We start from the raw sequence: 23,653 nt of genomic DNA, 5'->3' as shown, positions 1-23,653 counted from the left end.
TATATATACACTGAGATATATATATATATATATACACTGAGATATACAAACGAAAGAAAAACGCCCTCGACACGTTTATAGGGTTTAAACATTACACACACTGATCTGAGGTGGGAAAGAAAGAGTCCATTGAGAAGACGTCGACGAGGAAGCTTTTCGCTGCACCAGCAAATGATTCATGCTTCTAATACCATACTGGAGTTAGTGTTACGCGTGCGCGCGTGCGCGCTATCACTAAGTACTGCTTATAATACTGAGTATATTGTTTCAAATAGCTATAAAGAAATATTAAGTGTATATATAGAGTGATTCAAAAGTCACCATACATATGAAAAGTATATATTTTTTTTATAAGAAACAGTTAAATAAATAAAAAACTTTCTTATAAAAAAATTAATTGTTTTTATGTATGGCGACTTTTGAATTACTCTGTGTGTATATATATATATATATATATATATATATATATATATTCTCTGTGTTTTTCTCCTTGTCTCCGTATTCTTTCTGTTGAAGAGCGTAGCTCGAAACGTCAAAGACTTTCCGTATTCCCGAGCGTCATACTAATATATCCTTTTGTTATTTACACCACCTGTCCTCGTCTGTTGTTATTATTTGTATATTCTCCCATATATATATATATATATATATATATATATATATATATATATATATATATATATATAATTATATGTATTTCTTCTATCTTAATGAATAAAAAATTCTTCGGATTGAATAAATGGGTTAATAGAAACCAATGTAGCAAAGAACACAAAATAACTGTGGTGTAGTTCCTGTTTTTAAGGCAGGAACTCCTTGAAATTTTGGGTATTTGAGTATATTTAAAAATTTAAGGAATGGAGAAAATTTTCTAACGGTTTTTTTCAAGTGAATCACGTCATAACCTTATCCATCTATTATTTTCATACTCGGTCATAATGTCTTACGTTTAAGATGAATCCCGTGCATTCCCTGAAAAGAAGGTTACAATTTTAATATCACAGATCCCTATGGATCACACAGGTTGTAATCCTTTCAAACATATGTAGGAATAAAGTATGCAATTATAACATGCGTTTTCTCCATTCCTTAAATTTATATATATATATATATATATATATATATATATATATATATATATATATAGATAGATAGATAGATATAGATATTATGTTAAACTGTCGTATGTCCAAACTTGGCCAAATGCGTTTTTTTCCAATATTTATTTTTGCTTGCAGTAGGCTGTTCTTTTGGTCAAACTATCGTATCTCCAGCTGCTTCAGATGCCAAGATAAGAAAATTGCCAAAGTGTAGTACAACGGTTTTATTGTGGAATGGTGAAACTATTTCTTCGTTTTCTGAAAAAGCAATGTTTTGGACTTACGACAGTTTTGCATAATAGCAACGATGTATATCTTTTATCCCTTGCTTGTTTTAGTTGTTATGCTGTGGCTATGCTGGGGCACCGCCTTGTTGAAGAATTTTTGTTCGAATTAATCGCCCCCAGTACTTTTTCTCTTTAAGCCTGATACTTATTCTATTGAAACCTGTTGCTGAACCGCTAAGTTACGGAGACGTAAACACACCAACACCGGTTGTCAAGCGGTGGTTGAGGACAAAAGCGCGCTCGCACGCACGCACGCACACACACAGACACACACACACACGACGGATTTCTTTCAATTCCGTCAACCAAATCCGCTCGTAAGACTTTAGTCGGTCGGAGGCTATAGCAGAAGACACTCGCCCAATGTGGCACACAGTGGGACTGAACCCTAAACCATGTGGTTGGGAAGCAAACTTCTTATCACACAGCCACTCCTCCGCGTATATATGTCATAGACAAGAGAGATAACTTGCATCCGATCCCATTACAAGAGCGATAGACACCGACGTTTCGGCATTTTTGTGATTATATCCTAAATGTTGTAAGAACCATCTGCTGGTATGTCCCAACGTTTCATACCAAGGAAAAAACTCAAATATGAATGAGAAGCAGCCCGTGATATAAACAATATCGAACACTCATAAAGAAGGTATGTGCTTTGTCAGTTCGTGGGCAGGCTGCGAATGTAGGTGTAAGAGAATATATTATTACCAATTCGCCTGGTGTTAAAACACCCTGGAAGTCACAGACAAGTGAGATAACTCGCATCAGGTCCCGTCACAGTAGCGATAGACATTGATGTTTCGTCATGTTTGTTACTTGTCAATACCGCGTACCCGAAGCGAGGCCGTGGTATGAAACGTTAGGACATACCAGCAGAAGGTTCTTACACCATTTTGCATATCATCATAGAAGGCGATTTAGATATTTGAGGCCAAATATGATAATTTAATAATACAAATCTAATTTAGTAAAAACCAAATGCAATATACGATTATTCTATGAATCCACCTTCAGCTTCGATGACTGTTTCGTTATGGGACTGAAATCGTTGACATACCTGCAATAAATGACCCCTGTTGTAATTTATCATAATCGAATAAATTCATGAGGAAAACGTACAGGCGGGAAGATTGTACAATGTAAATAGCAGAAAAACAAGAAACATGTTTGGAGAGTCTGTGAGCCTGTCAAGAATATGAGACAGTTTCTATATTAACTTATGGTTGGGGCCGGTTTTAAGCCAATTTGACAGATTTGTTCAAATTGGTCCCCGCACACACGCTCGAGCAGAGGACGTTGTGATGAATTTTTAATTTATCATTGCGACTAAACCCCTCAACACGTTTTGGCTGGGGCTGGCGTACTACACGAAGCATAAAACATCAATCTTCAACTTTTGTAGGGTGGAAGGCCCCTCTGACAATTCTCTAATTAGGCCTCGAACTTCCTAGAGCCGGCCCTTTTTGCTATCAGGGTACCTTTCCAAGCTACCAAATTTCACACAGTCCCAAATCTCTCTTCACGAAATAATACACCTTACCACCTTGGTACGACGGTATCTCTGTTTACATAAGGAGAAACTCTACCGTCATAGTTATAACGAAATAGCCACAAGAATCAATAACTGAATATTTGCATAGCGTTGCTGTAATTATTTTAATGACTTGATAGTTGATTAATTATCTCATTCTTATTGATTATGAACCAAACAAAGTATAAATTCAATACTGTATTCGTTGTCGAAGTCGATTTTACTATAAACACAGAATGTAAAATTACGAAGCTTTATGGAAATTGTTATGGAATGGGCCGGCTAGACTTAATGCTACTGTCCAATGAAGGCCAGCAGGCCGGGAGTTCGAAGTCACTGATACCACGCTTCTTATAAAAGAGTTATATATACGAGGGAGTACCCAAAAGTAACCGGAATCGTTGCTTATTTTGATTTTAATCACCTTATATATATATATATATATATATATATATATATATATATATATATATATATATATATATATATATATACATGCATACATACATACATGTGTGTGAGTGTATAACGGGCTTCAGCCTACCAAATCCACTCACAAGGCTTTGGCCGGACTGAGGCTATAGTAGATGACACTTGCACAAGATGCCTCGCAGTGGAACTGAACCCGGACCCATGCAGTTGAGAAGCAAGCTTACCTCACAGCCACACGATTTTTTTTTTTTTTAATAAATTTTTCAGGATTCCTATGATTTCAACAACGGAGATTACGATTTTGTCAAAATAAAAGAGAGGAAGAGAGAGAGAGGAAGAGAGAGAGGGGAAGAGAAAGACAGAAAATAGAAAAAAAGAAAGAAAAAGCTTTAAAACTTTTTTTAATTTTTAATTTTTAATTCCCTTTGCCCACCATCGGCCACAAATTTTTAATTTATAAGGTATTCTGAGACATTTTTTATGGAAGGGGATTCCGCGTTTAAAAATACCGAGACGAGCACTTTTAATACATTTCGGTGGAGTTTTGGAATTGCTATAAATACAACATGGGGGAAGGAAAATAACACTGGATAGCGGAGTAGAATGGGCAAAAATGTAATAAACCGAAATTTGAGAATAAAAACAAATCTTTCGACATTGTAACACCTGTTATATTAAACGCAGGAATACTTTTGAAATATATTGAAGAAAAAAAGGAAGAAACAATACAAATAATAAATGCGCTGCCTATTCTTTCGTCATGAGCAAGTGATATAGCTTGGGAAATTCCGCCAAATTTGAATTCTATAAGTATTACTCTTTTACTTGTTTCAGTCTTTTGACTGTGGCCATGCTGGAGCACCGCCTTTAGTCGAGCAAATCGACCCCCAGGACTTATTCTTTGTAAGCCTAGTACTTATTCTATCGGACTCTTTTTGCCGAACCGCTAGGTTACAGGGACATAAACACACTAGCATCGGTTGTCAAGCAATGCTAGGGGGACAAACACAGACACACAAACACACACATACACATATATATATATATATATACATATATACGACGGGCTTCTTTCAGTTTCCGTCTACCAAATCCACTCACAAACTTTGGTCGGCCCGAGGCTATAGTAGAAGACACTTGCCCAAGATACCATGCAGTGGGACTGAACCCGGAACCTTGTGGTTGGTAAGCAAACTACTTACCACATCGCAAATGAAAAATTTTCCACTTTCATTTTATGATATAAGAATACTGAAAATAATATTAATAATGTTTTTAATTTTGGTACAAGGTCAACAATTTTGAGAGGAAACAGGGGTTAATCGATTATATTGTGTCCGGTACTTGAGTGGTACTATATCGATCAGGAATTTGAACTGAGATCATAAAGAGGCGGGGGAAATGCTGTAGAACACTTCTTTTGTTTCGACTCTCAAACGATTCTGAGCAATTCGCAGTCGTAAATAAAATAAAATGTTAATAAAAAAAGTATTTGGTAAACGCTGAGGAGGAATTAATAAATGTTGAGAAAAAAAATAAAGAATTTTCGCTCTCAGTTTCATCACGTGGTGAGTTGGAGGTGAATTATGTGAGTTGCTTCCCTTGAATGTTATTAAGATTGTTGTTTGCGTTGGAAGTGTAACGGAGTCGGACGGGTTATTTCAGAATAAGAAAGACTTCACCTGAAAAAAAGATATCATTGTTGATCAGTAAGAAAAAAAAAACAATGGTGTTTCGTAAAAAATACGATAACCATGCTGGTAATAACAAAGAATATGTTCATGTGTTACAGGAAAATGCAGAAAACGATAGCAGACTGGGCTACACGCTTTTAGTTATTACATTACTTACTCAAGTTGGAGTATTGTCGATCGGATATGATTTGGGTATAAATTCAGGAGCCGTGCTTTTGGTCGAAAACTCGAAATATATGCCTCTGAATCCATTATGGCAACAGCTAATAATTGCTGGAGCTTTACCTTCGGCGATCGTCATAACCTTGTTTGCTTCGCAACTTAGTGATATTATCGGACGAAAACGAACAGTCATGACAGCTGCTGTTAGTTATATTGTAGGAGCGATCATTAGCGGAGCGGCTGTGAATCGAACCATGCTTTTGATCGGTCGACTTGTCATAGGATGTGGTCACGGTGAGATGCTTTTCACTTTTGACTTTAATTTTTTTAATTCTTATTTTTTGTTTCGTTTTGCAACCCCGACACGTTCCTTATTATTTTCTCGATGTTTCCATCTATCTATTCATCTGTCTGTCTATCTGTGTGTCTACTTATTTCCTCTACACACACACACTCACACACACACATAGATATTCATCCATACGGAACATTCTCTTTTTCAGCTGCCGACTACAATGTGCTGCTACAATATTGCCAATCTGCTGATGTAATCCCCGGCATTTCTGCTTCCATGACGACAGTTAGCCCCGAGTGCGCATATAGTCATATACATACATACATACATACACACACACATGCATATTTGTGTATGTGTGTGGTGCCAAAACGTGTTGCTCCGCATGGATATTGCAGGATGTTCCTGATTAAATTCCGCTTCTCTCTCTCTCTCTCTCTCTCTCTCTCTCTCTATCTCTCTCTCTCTCTCTCTCTATCTCTCTATCTATCTCTCTATCTCTCTCTATCTCTCTATCTCTCTCTCTCTCCAAACAAAAAAAGCATCTTCAAACAGACCTTGCAAAAATATTGGTTTAAATAGATTGTCCAAACAGATCGTTCAAACATCCCTTCATGACTCTTTTCAAAACAGACTTATGATCAAAACTGCGCCAACCATGACTATCTCACCATATTTTTCTCCAACGCAATCCTATAACTAAACATCTCATGCCTTTGAGTGGTACAAATTTGCGTAGGCTTATTACTCATAACCAACAGATTGATTCATCGCAGCAACTCGTGTAAGGAATCAGCCTCAATACTGGTCATTCAGTTTACTAAAAACAGCAGCTATATCATCTTCGAAGAATCCTTGTTCTTCTTTATTCAAACTAACCATAAACCCTATCGTAATCACAACCTTAACGTACCACAGCCTTCACGTGAGCTCTTAATAAATGTGCATCAAATTCCAAACAGCCTGATTGTTTTAAGATACATGAGGAATTTGTAATGTCATGACATTCATGCCTTTCCTTTCCAGTGTCAATAGCATAAGATCACCTTCAGTCTGCTGTTGAAAAATTGTAAATATATTCCGTTAATAATACGACTCAAAAGTCGCGTCCATCGATTTCCTTGGCGCGAATCAATACTTTTGTCGGCATATCTACACTTTGGTGCCCCGCCCAGATTTTGTTACCTTGTAACATACATAAAAATGTATATTTCTCAATGAAATTTTGCTGAAATGTTTTCGAGGGTGTAGATCAGCGGTTCTCAACCGGGGTCCATATAACCCCTGAGGGTCTATGTAAAATTTGGTGGGAGGGGGTCCTCGTATTAAAATAGTAAATTAGGAATTCACAATAGTATTTTAAGGGCCCCAGAAAACATTTTGATTTAGATGTATGCGTTGGTACGTATTGCAAGAAACTGATAGGTTTCTTTCTCTAGCATTTTACATAGTTCCACCTACACAAGTTAATGTGAAAACCAAAATAGGAATTTTTAATGAAATTTTTATAATTTTAAACATCGAATGGCTATGGGGGGGGGGGGGGTCCACCACAATAAAATAGTAATGAAAGGGGTTTATAGATGAAATATGATTGAGAACTCCCTGTGTAGATTATGATGAAGATTAATTCATCTCTTTCTTTTTTTGGCGGTGGGGGTTCAAATTATTTTCACTTCTTCTCGACTTTGTTTCCTCATAACTCACTTTAAAATACATATTTTTAAATAATATTTTGCAGAAATATGTATTTCGAGGGTGTAGATAAAGTAATGTTGATGTTTCAGATAGAAAATCCGGAAAAAAAAAGTAAATAATACAGAAGTTACGGGAAATGATTGTAACGAAACCAGGGTTCTAGGATAAGGAAAAGATCAAAGATTCCTCTATATATATTTTTTTTCGGTAGAGATGGACTATATGTAATCTGAACCTTCCCCCCCCCCCTTATTTATTAATTTTTTTTACGGAATCCCACGTTTTAGGCTATGGAGATTCCGATTCTGAAAAAAAAATTTTTGAAAAATTTCAATCCCCCCCCCCCACCAAGCAGGCTATTTACATGCTAGAAATAACAGCCAAATCTCACAAAACTAGTGTTAGGGTTAGGGTTAGGGTTAGGGTTTGAGTTAGGGTTAGGTTTACCCTGTGGATCTATATAAAAACCGGGGGGGGGGGGGGGATCGAAATTTTGAAATTGAGATTTTTGAAAATTTTTTTCCAGAATCGGATTCTCCATGGTCTGAAACATAGGATTCCGTAAAAAAAAAAAAAAAATTTAAAAGTGGGGGTATACCCAGATTACATATACTCCATCTCCACCATTTTTTTTTTCTATGAAAATTTTATTAGCGTATCTATAATTTACATCTTCCAAGACGATCGATTCGTTAATTGCACAAATATGTAACCAGTTGGCTACTAATAAAGGCGTAGAATTGAACCGGTGAATGTTATTCATATTAGCGCAGTGACTCTCTCTAGACAACGCGATTTGTTTCAACACACGAATTCACATAAAGAATCTTGCAAACCAAATACAAAAACGTTTATATAGCATTTCAAACGAAACAAAGTCGGGCATACTTCCGCGTGTATGTTCCCCCATAACCACGACCACCACCACTGATTTTGTTGCCTCATACCTTCCAGAAAAATGGATATTTTTGTATGAACTTTTCAACAAATACGCTTCAGGTATTTTATTAGAATTTTAGGATTATATTAGAATTTGCTGTGTAAAAAAATATTTCGTGAATAGAAAGAGGAGTTTCGGGGCACTATCATGCTATTAGCTGTCAGAAATGAAAGTGCTCACTGCCTGCATGCCTGTTGCTGGCCTGTCGATTCTTTGGCTACTGACAGCTAATACCATGACTGGCCGGAGCGAGCTATATGTCTCTCTCTCTCTCTCTCTCTCTCTATCTATCTATCTATTACTCGAAAGTTCGCGCGTCCGCGCTAGCTAGTCGTGAGTGGTCGATCCTATTATTTTTAAACTTCAAACTTCATTTGTTTTCTATTTTGATAAATTCTCTCTGTTGAAAATTATATTTTTATATTTTAAATAATTTGCAATTTCAGGAAATATGTTTTTATATTAAATTTGTGTTTTCTACTCACGACTAGCTAGCGCGGACGCGCGAACTTTCGAGTAATAGATAGATAGAGAGATAGAGAGAGACAGACAGACAGACAGACAGACATATAGCTCGCTCCGGCCAGTCATGGTATCAGCTGTCAGTAGCCAAAGAATCGACAGGCCAGCAACAGGCAGACAGGCAGACAGACAGATACTTCACTAGCAGTGAGCACTTTCACTTCTGACAGCCAATAGCATGACAGTGCCAGTTTCGGAAAATTCACACAAGTCGGTTTTGTTGTCTGATAACTTTCAGAAAAATGGGTATTTTTTAATAAAATCTTTATATAAATATCTTTTGGAGCATGAAGATTACGCTTATATTGGAATTTAATATGAAAAACAAAATTGGTGGACTCGTACCCGTACATACTAACACACATCATATATATATCTACAAAATGAAACTGGAAGTTTCGAACAAAAATTGTGATGCATATGTGCGTGTGTGCTCACCAATTTTCTTTTTCGTATTAAGTAACGATAGAACCGTAATTTACAGACTCTGAAAGGTTTTTGTAGAATATTTCGTTTTAAAAAATACCCATTCTTCCGAAAGTTATAAGGAGACAAGGCCGACTTGTGTGAATTTTCCGAAACTCCTCGCCTCAACACAAATTCCAATATAATTGGAATCTACACCATCTGAAGTGTATTTGTTGAAAATTTCATAGAAAATCGTCTATTTTTCTGGAAGTTATGAGGCAACAAAGTTAATTAGAGGTATACCCAAGTCGTTATTACCATATACATACAGACACAGGTAAAGACATACACGCGCGCGCACTCACTCACGCGTACACACACACACACACACAGGTGAGAGGTATATATAACTCAGTTAAAAACACTGATTCCCGCGTGCAATGGCGCACACATGTGCACACACGACACATATAGTAATGGCACGTGGTCTATTGTTTCCGACAGTATGAAAGATGAGATGAGGTACCTAAACCCAGCTAAGACCGGTTTAAACCATCATGGACAATTGTTGCTCTTATTAAGGGATTTCTCTCGTCTGGGTCGCCTTGACCCAGAACAAAACAAAGCCAGTACGCCAGAAAGAACCGGATGCAGGGTTTGCAATGCACACCCGCTCTTCTTTTAGGCTTGATGATTCCTTTTAGGTTGTTGATTCCTTAAGTTCATCCGGACTTCTTGACTTGCGTGTATGTGTGTTGTTGGGGTATTCATCCATCTTCCACTCTGCGGTGTAATGTGGCTGATTTTCTCGTAGGTGCGGCCCAACTTGAAGCGGTATTGGCTCACCTTTTTAGCAGATACTACGTACACATGCACGCTTACATTGTGCACCTGCGTATAATTAACAAGCCTGACTGCTTGGCCGGTGTAGCATAAATTATAGTAATTGTTCTTTCTTTCTTTGGCAGTTAGAAACCTGTTTATTGCTTTTTGTTGAGAAATTTGAAAGCTATAAATCAAATGACAACACATACATATACTTATGTATGCATACACACATACATGCATGTTGGCGGCTCGCTTTACCGAGGTGTCGGAGGATGTCCGTAAGGGTGCTTGGCTGTTCAACGCCTTAGACACGCCATCTCCCGCGGTAATGCCGCGAGCATGATTGCTTGTTTCCGTAGGTTGCGTTGAACTTTGTTGTGTACGACCAATTGAAGCACTTACTGTTGAATTGATATTTCTTTTCTTTCGTTTTCCTTCTTCCTCTTTTTTATTTTTCTCTCTTCGATCAGTCTGGGGTCTTCTTCGGTTTTGAAGCTGTATTTTTATATGGTTTTGTTCTATATTTGTATCATACATATGTAACAGAGGCAAAGAATTCACACACCACCCATTTTTGGCGTAACCCTAACCCTAAACGCCGAGTGCCCGTATTCATTACCTTCGCCCGTGTTATATATGTAATTATTAAATTATCTAAATTATCAATAAAAGAAAAGGGGTGGAATTCTAGTTTAAATCCCCCATATAACTCCTCGTAACTTTATTTCTTGGAATTTTCAGAAAACTTTTGTGAATTTGCCCTCTGCACACGAGAATTCATACGATATTGAAAAAAATTTTTTTTTTAATTTCTAAACCACCACCACCACCACTATCCCATAAACCCTAAAATTTTCACAATTTTTCGAATTTTTTTAAAAATCAGAGTTTAAAACCCGGACAGTCCTAATTATTTACTTAAATCCCAGCAATGGATCATTAAATGTTTTATGGGGAGAAAAATATTGAAAAACATCAATTCATGTCACAGTAATTAAGAAACGAGGGAAATATCAGGTGACACGTGTGATATGTTTAAAATAACAGCTAAATCGCCCTTAAATCACACGTAAAATTTTTTTTTCATAATCGTACGAATTCCCGTGTGTTGAACACAAATCGCAAAAATTTTCTGAAAATTACAAAAAAAAATTTTTTAAGTTATGGCATAACTACAGATTCCTGCACCCGGCCCCACCCCGACTTTGGATGATCATAACTTTCAGAAAAATGGATATTTTTTAATGAAATTTTCTACGAATATGTGTTATATCATGTAGATTCCGAATATACAAAACTTTTGTGGAAAATGTTTTAGCAGGGGGTGGGATGAGGAATTTTGGAAAATTCACCGGCGTCAACTTCAGTTCGTTTTAACTTTCAAGAAAATAGATATTTTTTAATGAAATTTTCTACAAATATACATCGGACTATGTAGATTCCGAGAACATAGGAACTTTTGGGGAAACAATTGGGGGTTACTTTTGAGGACCGTTCCCCACTCCCGGGTGTTTCGGAACAAGTCGTCCATATTTCTTTCATTTTCTCCGTTTTGTGCGTTTATGCATCCGTAGATTTCTAGTCCTCTCTCACACACATATACATGTAATTAAAAATGTTCAAACGGAGAATTATTCTATTCAATGTCTTTCTGTTAGAAACGTTTAGACCTTTAGCTGGTATTTTTAGCATAACGAGTTTTCTGGTGACAGCTTCATTGCTTGCTGCTTCAGTAGAAATCTACGGATGCACAAACGCACAAAACGGTTATGATCATCGAAAGTCGGGTGGGGGCAGGAATCTGTAGTTATGCCAAGGTTATTAGTGGTTATATGGGTTGCTCAAACCAGATTTCCGCCAAAATTAAGTCTGTTCGCGCTATATATGTATATTGCATAACTACACAATTGTGCACCACTCCTATTTTGTTTCCTCATAACTTTCAGAGAAAAATTGATATTTTTTAATGAAATTTTCTTCAAATACTTTTCAGGTGGCATAGACTATGATTATATCAGAATTTAAATCTAAAAAGGAAAATTGATAGCATGCACACTTATATACTGATTACAACAATTTTTTTCAAAATTTCTAGTTTCACTTTGTAGATATATATATATATATATATATATATATATATATATATATATACATGTGATGTGTGTCAGCCTGTATGTATGCACACCCACAAAAGTTTTTTCTCCACATTAAATTCTGATGTAATTGTAATGTACATACACTATCTGAAAGGCATTTGTAAAAAAATTCATTAAAAGATTTCCAAATTTATGCAAATTATGTTGCAACAAAGTTGTCAATTTTCCAAAATTCCTCTCCTGCCTATCAGGAAAATTTTCCACAGCAAATTCTGATGTAATCGCTATCTACACCACCTGAAGCGTATTTGTAGGAAATTTCATTAAGAAATATTTATTTTTCTGAAAGTTATGAGGACACAAATCGGTGGAGTGGTGAGGCATGCTTGTATACATATATGCATAAGGTTTATGCATACATAGTTACATGATTACAGGCATTCATATTTTGCATATATTCATACATATGGGTAGAACATTCCAACAAAACCAACAACCTCAGGTTGAAGTCAGGTATTGTTCTGTGGGACAAGGAGCAAAACTCATGTCCCGTTGTAAAGATCAGGTGCCTGATGAATGCCTTGTCAAAAATTGAAGGACAGGTGAACGTATCTCTTTTACTCTTTTACTTGTTTCAGTCATTTGACTGCGGCCATGCTGGAGCACTGCCTTTTTAGTCGAGCAAATCAACCCCAGGACTTATTCTTTGGAAGCCTAGTACTTATTCTATCGGTCTCTTTTTGCTGAACCGCTAAGTTACAGGGACGTAAACACACCACCATCGGTTGTCAAGCGATGCTGGGGGGACAAACACAGACACACAAACATATACACACACATACATATATATATATATATATATATACATATATACGATGGGCTTCTTTCAGTTTCCGTCTACCAAATCCACTCACAAGGTTTTGGTCGGCCCGAAGCTATAGTAGAAGACACTTGCCCAAGGTGCCACGCAGTGGGACTGAACCCAGAACCATGTGGTTGGTAACCGGATCTCGGGATTCATTAGAATATCGCCCATGTGATCAACAACCAGGATCTTCTGTTATGTAAAGTATATATACTGAAAGGACATATAGTGTGTGCAAGTGTTTGTCTTTTGTGTGTCTGCTTTGTTTCCCGCGTTGACAACTTCATATTCTTTTTGTTGTTTAATCACAACAGCTACTTGTAACTCTTGTACTCGAGGTCACATATCCTCCTTCGAAGTCCTTTTGATTAACGTTTTGTTACAAATGTCCTTTTTAACATTGTAATATAAATGACTGCTGACCACTTTAGTTGCATTAGTATCCCCTATGCATAGAGATATGAAAGTGTGTGTGTGTTTATATATGTGTGTGTGTTTTGGGTCATCCTATAAATAATGCATTTTTTTTCAATTGCATGAACTGAAAGTCAAAAGGGGAGCAGGATAAACTACTTACATCAACTTGCTATAAAAGCAGGTAGTAATTTTCCCTTAGTTCTATTCTTAGTGCAAGTTTTGAAGAGTACAGTTTGATTTTAACAGTTATTTTTTCAGAGCTATGATGGAAGTGACAAAGGAATATATTCGGCATATTTTGCTTTATGAGTTCAATAAAGGCAACAGCGCAACAAAAAGTGCGAGGAATATTAATGCAGTATATATGGGGATCGGACAATAAGCATAAACCAGTGTCAATAGTTGTTCCAGAAATTCCAAGCCAGAAACTACAGCCTAGAAGATGAGCCTCGTCCTGGAAGATCTGTAGAGCTCAACGAGGATGTCTTGCAAACCCTGGTGGAACAAAATCTCATCATAACTGTTGGGAAACTAGCAGAGAAGCTTGGATTTGGTCAGTCAACCATTCATTGACAGCTGCATGCCATTTCGGAAGTGAACAAATTTGGTCAGTGGGTTCTTCACAAACTTTCCGAGTCTAAATACACACACAGAGTGAATGTGTGCTCTTCTTTACTGTCACATCACACAAATGAACCTTTTTTGGACTGAATAGTGACTAGTGACAAAAAATAGGTTCTCTATAAAAATGTCAAGTGTCGAAGACAGTGGGTAGGGAAAAGGAGAAACACTGGCACCCCAGGCTAAAGAAAATCTTCGCCGACGTAAGGTATTGTTATCTATTTGGTGGGATATGAAAGGCTTAGTCCACTTTGAACTTTTAAAACCCAAACCAGGGGATCCACTGCAAGCAGCTTGAGTGGCTTAAGTCAGCCCTAGGAAAAAGCGACCATCTTTGGTTTCAAGATAAAAGATGTTCTTCTATCAGGATAATGTTCGGCCACATACAGTGAGGATGACATTCCAAAGACTGAAGCAGTTTGAATGGGAAACGATGCCCCACTTACCATATTCATCAGACATTGCTCCATCTGATTGTCATTTATTTCGCAGCCTGTACATATATATATATATATATATATATATATATAATTAATAATATTGAAAGGAAATAGAAATATTAGAAATTTCTACTACCAGTGGCCTAGCGTGTAAAAATTTAGTCCAAAGACTATATATTATTCATATAAGTACAGTGTACATTTAAACACATAAGAGGTATCCATCATAGGATTCTCTCATGCTAGAAAGAACAGCTAAGTTCCAAACCACTATTAGGGATAATCTTTCTCAAATCTCATCCAATAAACCTTGAGTGAAGAAGCGCAAAAATAATGAACAAACTTGTATAAGACTCCATGACTTACTAGAGATAGCAACCAAATCTCCCTTGTTTATTCATTGTCTGAGTAAAAAGGTTAGGTTAACCTAAAGCTAAATAACATCATCATCATCATCACCATCATCATCATCATCACCACCAGCAGTGACCTTGTTCCATTTTAAGTAAATGTTATTATATCACAACAGCTTGTGTTATTTTTGTCTGCCGTATCATCAATGTCGGCATGTTGTGATGGAAAGGGGAGATGTGGACTGTCTCAACGCCCACGCATTAAATAGACTGGTAACATGTCTCATGGTGTATGTGACTGCATGTTGCAAAGGACTGTTGTAGTTGAAGAGCAAACTGAAAGGAATCTCAGGTGACATAGGGGTGGTGGTGACAGGGTAGTCTTACTCTCTCTGTCTAGTCAAACGATTTATTATTATTATTATTATTATTATTATTATTATTATTATTATTATTATTATTATTATTATTATTATTATTATTATTATTATTATTATTATTATTATTAAGGTGGTGAACTGGCAGAATCATTAGTACGCTGGGAAAAATGCTTAGCAGTATTTCACCTGTCTTCAGGTCCTGGGTTCAAACTCCACTACAGTAGGTTTTGCCTTTCATCCTTTCAAGATCAATAAATTAAGTACCAGTCAAGTATTGGGGTCAATGTAATCAACTTAACCCCTCTCCTGAACTTGCTGGCCTTGTGCCAAAATTTGAAACCATTATTATTATTGTTATTATTATTATTATTATTATTATTATTATTATTATTATTATTATCATTGAGGTAGCAAGCTGGCAGAATTGTTAGCATGCTGAACAAAATGCTTGGTGGTATTTTTGCCCGTCGCTATGTTCCGAGTTCAAATTCCACTGAGGTTGATTTTGCCTTTCATTTTTTTTTGGTGGGGGGGTCAATAAAATAAGCACCTGTCAATTACCAGGGTCAGTGTACTTGACTGGCCCCTCCCCTCAATTTTAAGGCCTTGGGCCTCTAGCAGAAAGTAGTAGTAGTAGTAGTAGTGTATGCTAACAGCTATTGTCAACACATCTAACTCTTTATACATAACATCTACTACCTATTTTTTCTCTCCTTTTTCCCTCGTCAACTCATAAGAATGTCATTTTGTGACAGTTTTGTTACACATTGTGCAGACAATAAAAATATTTAAACTTTATTTTAATCCCTCAAAGCCATTACCATTTATGATGTTCAAACAGTGTTGTGTATCCGTGTGTAAATGTGTTATAGATAGAGAGCTGTTTGTTTTGCTAAGATTTAACATTTCGGCATTGTTTATCATACTTGTATTAGGTATGTTAATCAATTTTAATGCAGTAAAATATTGTCTTGCTTAACTATTTTGTTACTATATTTCTGTTGTAATACATTACGTTTGTTTTAAGTAATTTTCAAAATAAGGAAGAGGTTATTCAATTAACTTTGCCATTAGGCGCAAGCATGGCTATATGGTAAGAAGCTTGCTTCCAAACCACATGGTTCCAGGTTCATTCCTACTGCATGACACTTTGGGCAGGTATCTTTTACTATAGTCTCAAGCTGACCAAGGCCTTGTGAGTGGATTTGGTACACGGAAACTGAAAGAGGCCTATCATGTATGTGTGTGTCTGTGTTTGTCCCCCCATCACTGCTTGACAGCCAGTGATGATAGGTGAGCTGGCAGAATCATTAGCACGCCAGGTGAAATGCTTAGCGGTATTTCGTCTGTCTTTATGCTCTGAGTTCAAATTCCACCGAGGTCGACTTTGCCTTTCATCCTTTTGGGGGTCGATAAATTAAGTACCAGTTACACACTGGGGTCAATGTAATCAACTTAATCCCTTTGATCTCAAAACATTGACCCTTACAAAGGAAATGACAGAAGACCAAGGTATGTAGCACATTGCTGTACTTGAGAAGACCTGCTCACCACAACGAATTGAGATCCTAAAACCAAGGTACCACAGTGTGGGTGCTGGTGCCACTTAAAAAGCACTGGTGATGGTGCCGCATAAAAAAAAACACCCAGCACACTCTGTGGAATGGTTAGTATTAGGAAGGGCATCCAGTTGTAGAAACCAAGCCAAAACAGACTGTGGAACTTGGTGCAGCCCTTGGCCCTGCCAGTTCCTGTCAAGCTACCCAACACATTCCAGCATGGATAACAGATGTTGATGATGATGATGATCAGTGCCAATTCCCATGAGATCTTGCCATAGAACCATAGAAAGGTACAGTCCATTTTGCCATGTAGAAGCACAAATAAGTACCACTGAAAGATGAAGACTATATACAGCTGAAACACTGTATGACTGATATGTGTGTTCCTAACTTTGTGTAAAGTTGAGTGAAGAATAGGCCACAAATGCTTGGCTTATGCGATAACATAGCCTGAAGTTTAAAGTTTTCAATGTGGCATTAATGACTTCAGTGCTGTGGCCTTGAGATAGAAATATAAGACATATGATACATTTTAATTACTTCCTCCTATTGTGTAAGCAAAAGCAAGATTCTAATTGAACAACTGTAAGCTTTATTATTTTTTTCTACTTTTTCTTATTACTGTTATTTATTATTATTATTATTAGTAGTAGTAGTAGTAGTAGTAGTAGTAGTAGTAAAGCAGTGAGCTGGCAGAAATGTTAGCATGCTGGACAAATGCTTTGTGGTATTTTGTCACGGTGTCCTGAGTTCAAATTCAGCCGCGGTCACTTTTGCCTTTCATCTTTTTGGGGTCCATGAATTAAGTACCAGTGAAACACTGGGGTCAATGTAATCAACTAGTCCCCTCCCCCAAAATCTCAGGCCTTGTGCCTTTAGTAGAAAGGATTATTATTATTATTATTATTATTATTATGATTATCATTATTATTATTATTATCATTATCATTATCATTATCATTATCATTATTATTATTATAAGTGGCAAGGTAGCAGAATCATTACCATGCTAGGTAATGTGCTTAGTTTAGTGGCATTTTGTCTGTTGCTATGTTCTAAGTTCAAATTCCACCCAGGTCAACTTTGTCTTTTATCCATTCAGGGTCGATAAATTAAGCACCAGTGAAACATTTTGCCCAATGTAATAACGATTCTGCCGGCTCACCGCCTTATTTAGCGAGTGGACCTTGACAGGGTTTGAACTCACAATACCAAAAGCCTCAAGAAACACTTTGAGGTATTTTGTACAAGGCCCTAACAATTCTGCCTGCTTGCCACCTTAATAACAATAATGATTTCACATTTTGGCACAAGGCCAGCAATTTTGGGAGAGGGGTTAAGTCGATTATATTGACCCCCAATATTCAACTGGTATTTATTTTATTGATCCCGAAAGGATGAAAGGCAGTGTTGACATCAGCTGAATTTGAACTCAGAACATAAAAGTGCTGGACAAAATGCTGCTAAGAATTTTGTCTGGCATGCTAACAATTCTGCCATCTCTTATTTAGGTACAAAGTAGTAAATTAAAAGGAAACGAGTAGAAACAAATGAATTGACCCCAACACACACACACACACACACACACACACACACACACATACACTCCAGCAGAAGAATGGTGCTCATTTTGAACCTCAACCCTCTCCTCCTTCTCGAAAAGTGAATAAAAGGTCAAAGCAATTTGGATGGAATTTAAAATACCAGTGAGTCAAAAGTAAATATTTTGTCTGTCTCTCTACTAAATACTATGTTAAAACAAACACATCTAATTTGGAAAAGCATGGAAAAACAGACAAAATTTTCGACACACACACTTTTTTATGATTCTGCTTTGCCATGGCAGTACCAGTAACCAGTTGTTAGAACTCTGAACAGTTATAATGCACAGTATTCTTTTCTACTCTAGGCACAAGGCCTGAAAATTTGGGGGAGGCGGGGACCAGTTGATTAGATCGACCCCAGTATGCAACTGGTACTTAATTTATCGACCCCGAAAGGATGAAAGGCAAAGTCGATAATGCACAGTATTACTAGGCTCCAATGATGAGGTGGTGTGACTGCAATAAGATTTTCTGCTCCTGACTCTAATATAAGCCAGAAGATAAGTACAGAGCATAATATTGCTTTCAAATTTAGACTCAAGGCCAGGGAGTAAGTTGATTATATTGGCGCCAGTGTTCAACTGGTACTTATTTTATCTATGCTGAAAGAATGGAAGGCAAACTCAACCTCAGCAGAATTTGAACGGCGGACAAAATGCCACTAAGCACTTTGCCCAGCATGCAAACGGTTCTACCAGCTCACCACCCTACATAGCTCCATAAAATAAATAATGTGACACATGAACCTGTGTCCATTATAACCTTCGAACAGGGGAGGGTCAGCTGCTTCCCCTTGCTGGTCTGGCATCTACAGGGTGTTTCAGGGTGTTTGCCCCTTATTTCTTTATTGCCCACAAGGGGCTAAACATAGAGGGGACGAACAAGAACAGACAAAGGGATTAAGTCGATTATACTGAACCCAGTGCATAACTGGTACTTAATTTATCGACCCCGAAAGGATAAAAGGCAAAGTTGACCTCAGCGGAATTTGAACTCAGAACGTGAAGACAGACGAAATACCGCTAAGCATTTCGCCCGGCGTGCTAACGTTACTGCCAGCTCGCCGCCTTCTAAGGGTGGTTGCCCCTTATCAATGTAGAGCAGCCAAACCCAGCAGGTGTCACTACTGACCATCTATAGATGTAGGTGACCTCAGCCAGTAAAAGTTGTTTTTATTTGCTCAGCTCAAGACCTGTTACAGATGTACAGTCCATCATCCCTTTAGCTTAACATGCAATCATCTGTGTCCGATTTTACCACTGTGACCCCACTGCCACCAACAACATCAAAAACTTCCACCCCACTTACACCCTTATAAAAACAAGTTTCTCAACTGTAAAATAGACAGCAATCTTGAAAAGTGACTTCACATCAGATTCAGTCGTTTATTTTTTCTTTCATGGTGATGTGTTTACGATGAATAAAACAGGTCGTTCGTCGTCTCTGCCGTTGCTGCTGGTGTTCCTGGCCTCTCAGATATAAATATATAATCATGTAAAGAAGCGTGTAGCCTTGTACCCTCTATCTTTAATCTTTCAATAAGTGGTTTTAATCGTGGTTAGTCACTTTCGACTTCCTTATCGTTACTTACTTGTTCACCTCCTGGTCCTCCACAATGTCAATTGCTTTTGAGTGGGGGGGTGGAGTAGGGTGAGTAAGTACATCTTGTGGTAGGAGGGGCAAGTTCTACTTATATAGGCACTTGTGCACACACACACACACACACACACACTTATACATGCACGCCATACATCATACATACATGCACAACATGCATACAGGCCCACCACATGCTCACACACACATGCATACCACATACATACATACACAACACACACCTACACACATACATATGCACACCACACACCTTACGCACACAGTAACCACTATCACCCGATTTATAGCAAGCAAAAAGATCTCAAGATACCTTTGGTGCTTTCCACACGGTCCTCCCTATCTGTGTAGTTTGCTGAATATCTGCACGTGGAGGCATCAACACATATACTCAGATGCTCCAGCACTGCCAGTCGCAGGAGTTGTTACTAGTAACAGATTTCAGAGGAAATATTTATTGTCCTAACAGACATTTTGCTGTATAAATGTCACCTAATTAGTGTAAAAAAAATAGATGGTTAACTGTCCACTTTCCCAACTTTGCATAGATCTTTGCCTTTTTTTAAAATAGTGGGATGTTATTTTAAGGATATTTGGTTACTGGTGTTGTAGGGGTGTACGCAGCACGTGTACTACAGCAGTACTATGTGTAGCTTAAATCCTGAGGTTGAAAACCAGGGGTGAATTATACTCTCTCTCTCTTTTACTCTTTTACTTGTTTCAGTCATTTTGACTGCAGCCATGCTGGAGCACCGCCTTTCGTCGAGCACATAGACCCCAGGACTTATTCTTTGTAAGCCTAGTACTTATTCTATCGGTCTCTTTTTGCCGAACCGCTAAGTTACAGGGACGTAAACACACCAGCATCGGTTGTCAAGCGATGGTGGGGGGACAAACACAGACACACACACATACATATATATATATATATATATATATATATGTTAGGAAGGGCATCCAGCTGTAGAAACTCTGCCAGATCAGATTGGAGCCTGGTGTAGCCTTCTGGCTTGCCAGTCCTCAGTGAAATTGTCCAACCCATGCTAGCATGGAAAGCAGACGTTAAACGATGATATATATATATAAATATTTACTACAGGCTTCTTTCAGTTTCTGTCTACCAAATCCACTCACAAGACTTTGGTCAGCCCGAGGCTATAGTAGAAGACACTTGTCCAAGGTGCCACGCAGTGGGACTGAACCCGGAACCATGTGGCTGGTAAGCAAGCTACTTACCACACAGCCACTCCTGCGCCTACCTAATCTACAAAAAAATAAAATATTTTGCATTTTATGCTTCGTAATCAGAATAGCCTTCATAATTTTATTGAATTAAGTGCATATTTTGCCATAAAAGGAAAATGCTGCTATCAATCTATTTTATTCAAGATAGGCACTGTGTACCTTGCCTAACTAGGCAGCACATCCCTGGGTTTAAATTAAAACCTTTTAACAAAAGTTCATGTTATGTTCTAAACACCAGCTGAAGTTATTTTACTAAATTCTTCATTATTTTCAAAATTAATTGAAACAAAAGCAGTTTACTTCAAAAGAAATATAATAACAAAAGGTTTAATAATGACAAAATTATTTTACTAAATTCATTATTTTCAAAATAAACTGAAACAAAAGCAGTATATTTCAATAGAAATATGGTAAACAAAAGGGTTTTGTGATATCATCATCATCATCATCATCGTTTAACGTCCGCTTTCCATCCTAGCATGGGTTGGACGATTTGACTGAGGACTGGTGAAACCAGATGGCTACACCAGGCTCCAATCTGATTTGGAAGAGTTTCTACAGCTGGATGCCCTTCCTAATGCCAACCACTCTGAGAGTGTAGTGGGTGCTTTTACGTGCCACCTGCACGAAGGCCAGTCAGGTGGTACTGGCAACGGCCACGCTCAAGATGGTGTATTTTACGTGCCACCTGCACAGGAGCCAGTCCAGCGGCACTGGCACGAAGGATGAGTATCTTTAACCAAGTGGAAACATAGTTTAATTACTATTAGTATTGTCTCACTGTACTATTACTATTAGTACTGTCTCACTGCTGAAGACTGGGTACTTGGATTTCTTGGAGGTAATATCTATTGATTTCCACCAAGACATTCCTGTACTCTGTGACTAAACTTCATATTATCAGAACAGGTGTTTTATTCAGTTGTAATCTGAAGACACAACAGGCGAGGAGACATCGGCTGTTCCAACCATCTCTCAGTGAACATTATGTCATCTTTTACCCAGACATTTGTGTTTCTCCGCCCATAAATTTAAAACAGAAATTCTCTCTGTCTCCACGTTGGTTGTGAATAATAGTAACATTATAGTTTGTTATGTAAAGATGCGTTTGAAGAAAGAGTATTGTTTTTTTGAGAGCTGCATCTGTTAAAGAGGAGACAGTAACTTGGCGGGTACAAACACCTGCCTGTTGTGTGTACGTTGAAGTTCATTGTTTTGGTTTCTTTATTTCTTCCTTCTCAGGTATTACATTCGTTGTTCAGTAGAGGTAGCACAATGGTGAAGGCTGGTTCATTGGTTAATTGGCTGGTTGGTTGTTTAGTTGGTTGGCTGCTTAAATAATTTGTAAAAAAAATAAGGTGTTTTTTTTATTCTTGATACCATCCATTGTCAAAATAAGTATAGAAACTAACAAGACACCTGCCTGCTCTTAAATTTCATCTCTCTTCCTCCTCCTCCCCCTGCCCTAGCATTGAAATTCTATAGGATTCATATAGAACATTTCCCTAACCCTTTTAATGCTATTTTGTTATTATCCGATCTCATTAAGGAATCTACCAATTTGTTGGTAACAGTACCTAGGCCCTTTTGAGCAGGATGGGCTACTCAACCCAAAGAAAATTCTATCTGGGCCCTACTTACAAGGTCATGTGCTGTTCATCTTGATATGGGATTACTGTGTCACACACAGGGTTGTGATGCATGTACCTGGTGTACTCTTATCAGATGGGTCGTTATGATGGGTATTGGACTTCATATATTTGTACCCCAGCATCACTTTGATGGCATGCACTGTTCTCTCACTCAATAATAATAATAATAATTTCTACTATAGACACAAGGCCTGGAATTTGTGAGGAGGGGGATCGTCAATCGCCCCAGTGTTCAGCTGGTAGTTATTTTATCATCTCTGAAAGGATAAAAGGCAAAGTCAACTTTGGCAGAATTTGAACTCAGAACATAAAGACAGATGAAATGCCACTAAACATTTTGCCTGGTGTGCTAATGGATCTGCCAGTTCACCGCCTTCAGCAAATAGACCAGATATAGTTGTCAAAGATCATGAAGAAAAAAAATGCTTTCTAATTGATGTATCAATACCAGCAGATGACAACGTTTCTCTAAAAGAAATGGAAAAACTTTCAAAATACAAAGACCTGGAAATAGAGATAACTCGAATGTGGAATCTAAAAACAGAAACAATTCCTATCATAGTAGGTGCCTTAGGTATAATAAAAAAATATTCAGACAAATACATAACAAAAATAGCAGGACTTACAAATATATATAACATACAGAAAATTGCACTACTGGGTACTGCACACATTCTACGCAAAACACTTTCAATACAGTAAACATAAGAGCACCACAGCAAACCACAGCACATACCCAAGGCGCACAGAGCTGCGCTCGGTAGTGAAGTGAAAGCACGTTATAAAAATAAAACTACTGAATAATAATAATAATAATAATCATAATCATCATCATCATCATCATCATCATCCTTTCTGCTATAGGCACAGGACCTGAAATTTGGTGGGAGAGGACAAGTCAATT

At 37.6% G+C, this 23,653-nt stretch overlaps 1 protein-coding gene across 4 annotated transcripts in view; it reads left to right on the top strand.

Annotated features, from left to right (window-relative positions):
* LOC106877855 (proton myo-inositol cotransporter-like) overlaps window positions 1-23,653 on the top strand; it is a 58,761-nt gene that overhangs the window by 18,961 nt on the left and 16,147 nt on the right. Inside the window, exon 1 of one of the 4 annotated variants that reach the window (XM_089342052.1) lies at window positions 4,958-5,503. The exons of 2 other annotated variants lie outside the window; for them this stretch is intronic. In XM_089342052.1, the coding sequence (XP_089198178.1) occupies window positions 5,080-5,503 (424 nt within the window). In that variant the 5' untranslated portion in view covers window positions 4,958-5,079. Of the gene's footprint in view, window positions 1-4,957; window positions 5,504-15,207; window positions 15,293-23,653 lie in introns of those variants that run through there. One more of the 4 variants, XM_089342054.1, reaches the window with a different exon arrangement.

This window comes from Octopus bimaculoides, chromosome 25, assembly GCF_046866305.1.
Source record: "Octopus bimaculoides isolate indiv1 chromosome 25, ASM4686630v1, whole genome shotgun sequence".
Lineage (NCBI taxonomy): Eukaryota > Metazoa > Mollusca > Cephalopoda > Octopoda > Octopodidae > Octopus > Octopus bimaculoides.
This window is presented reverse-complemented; position numbering and strand designations above follow the sequence as displayed.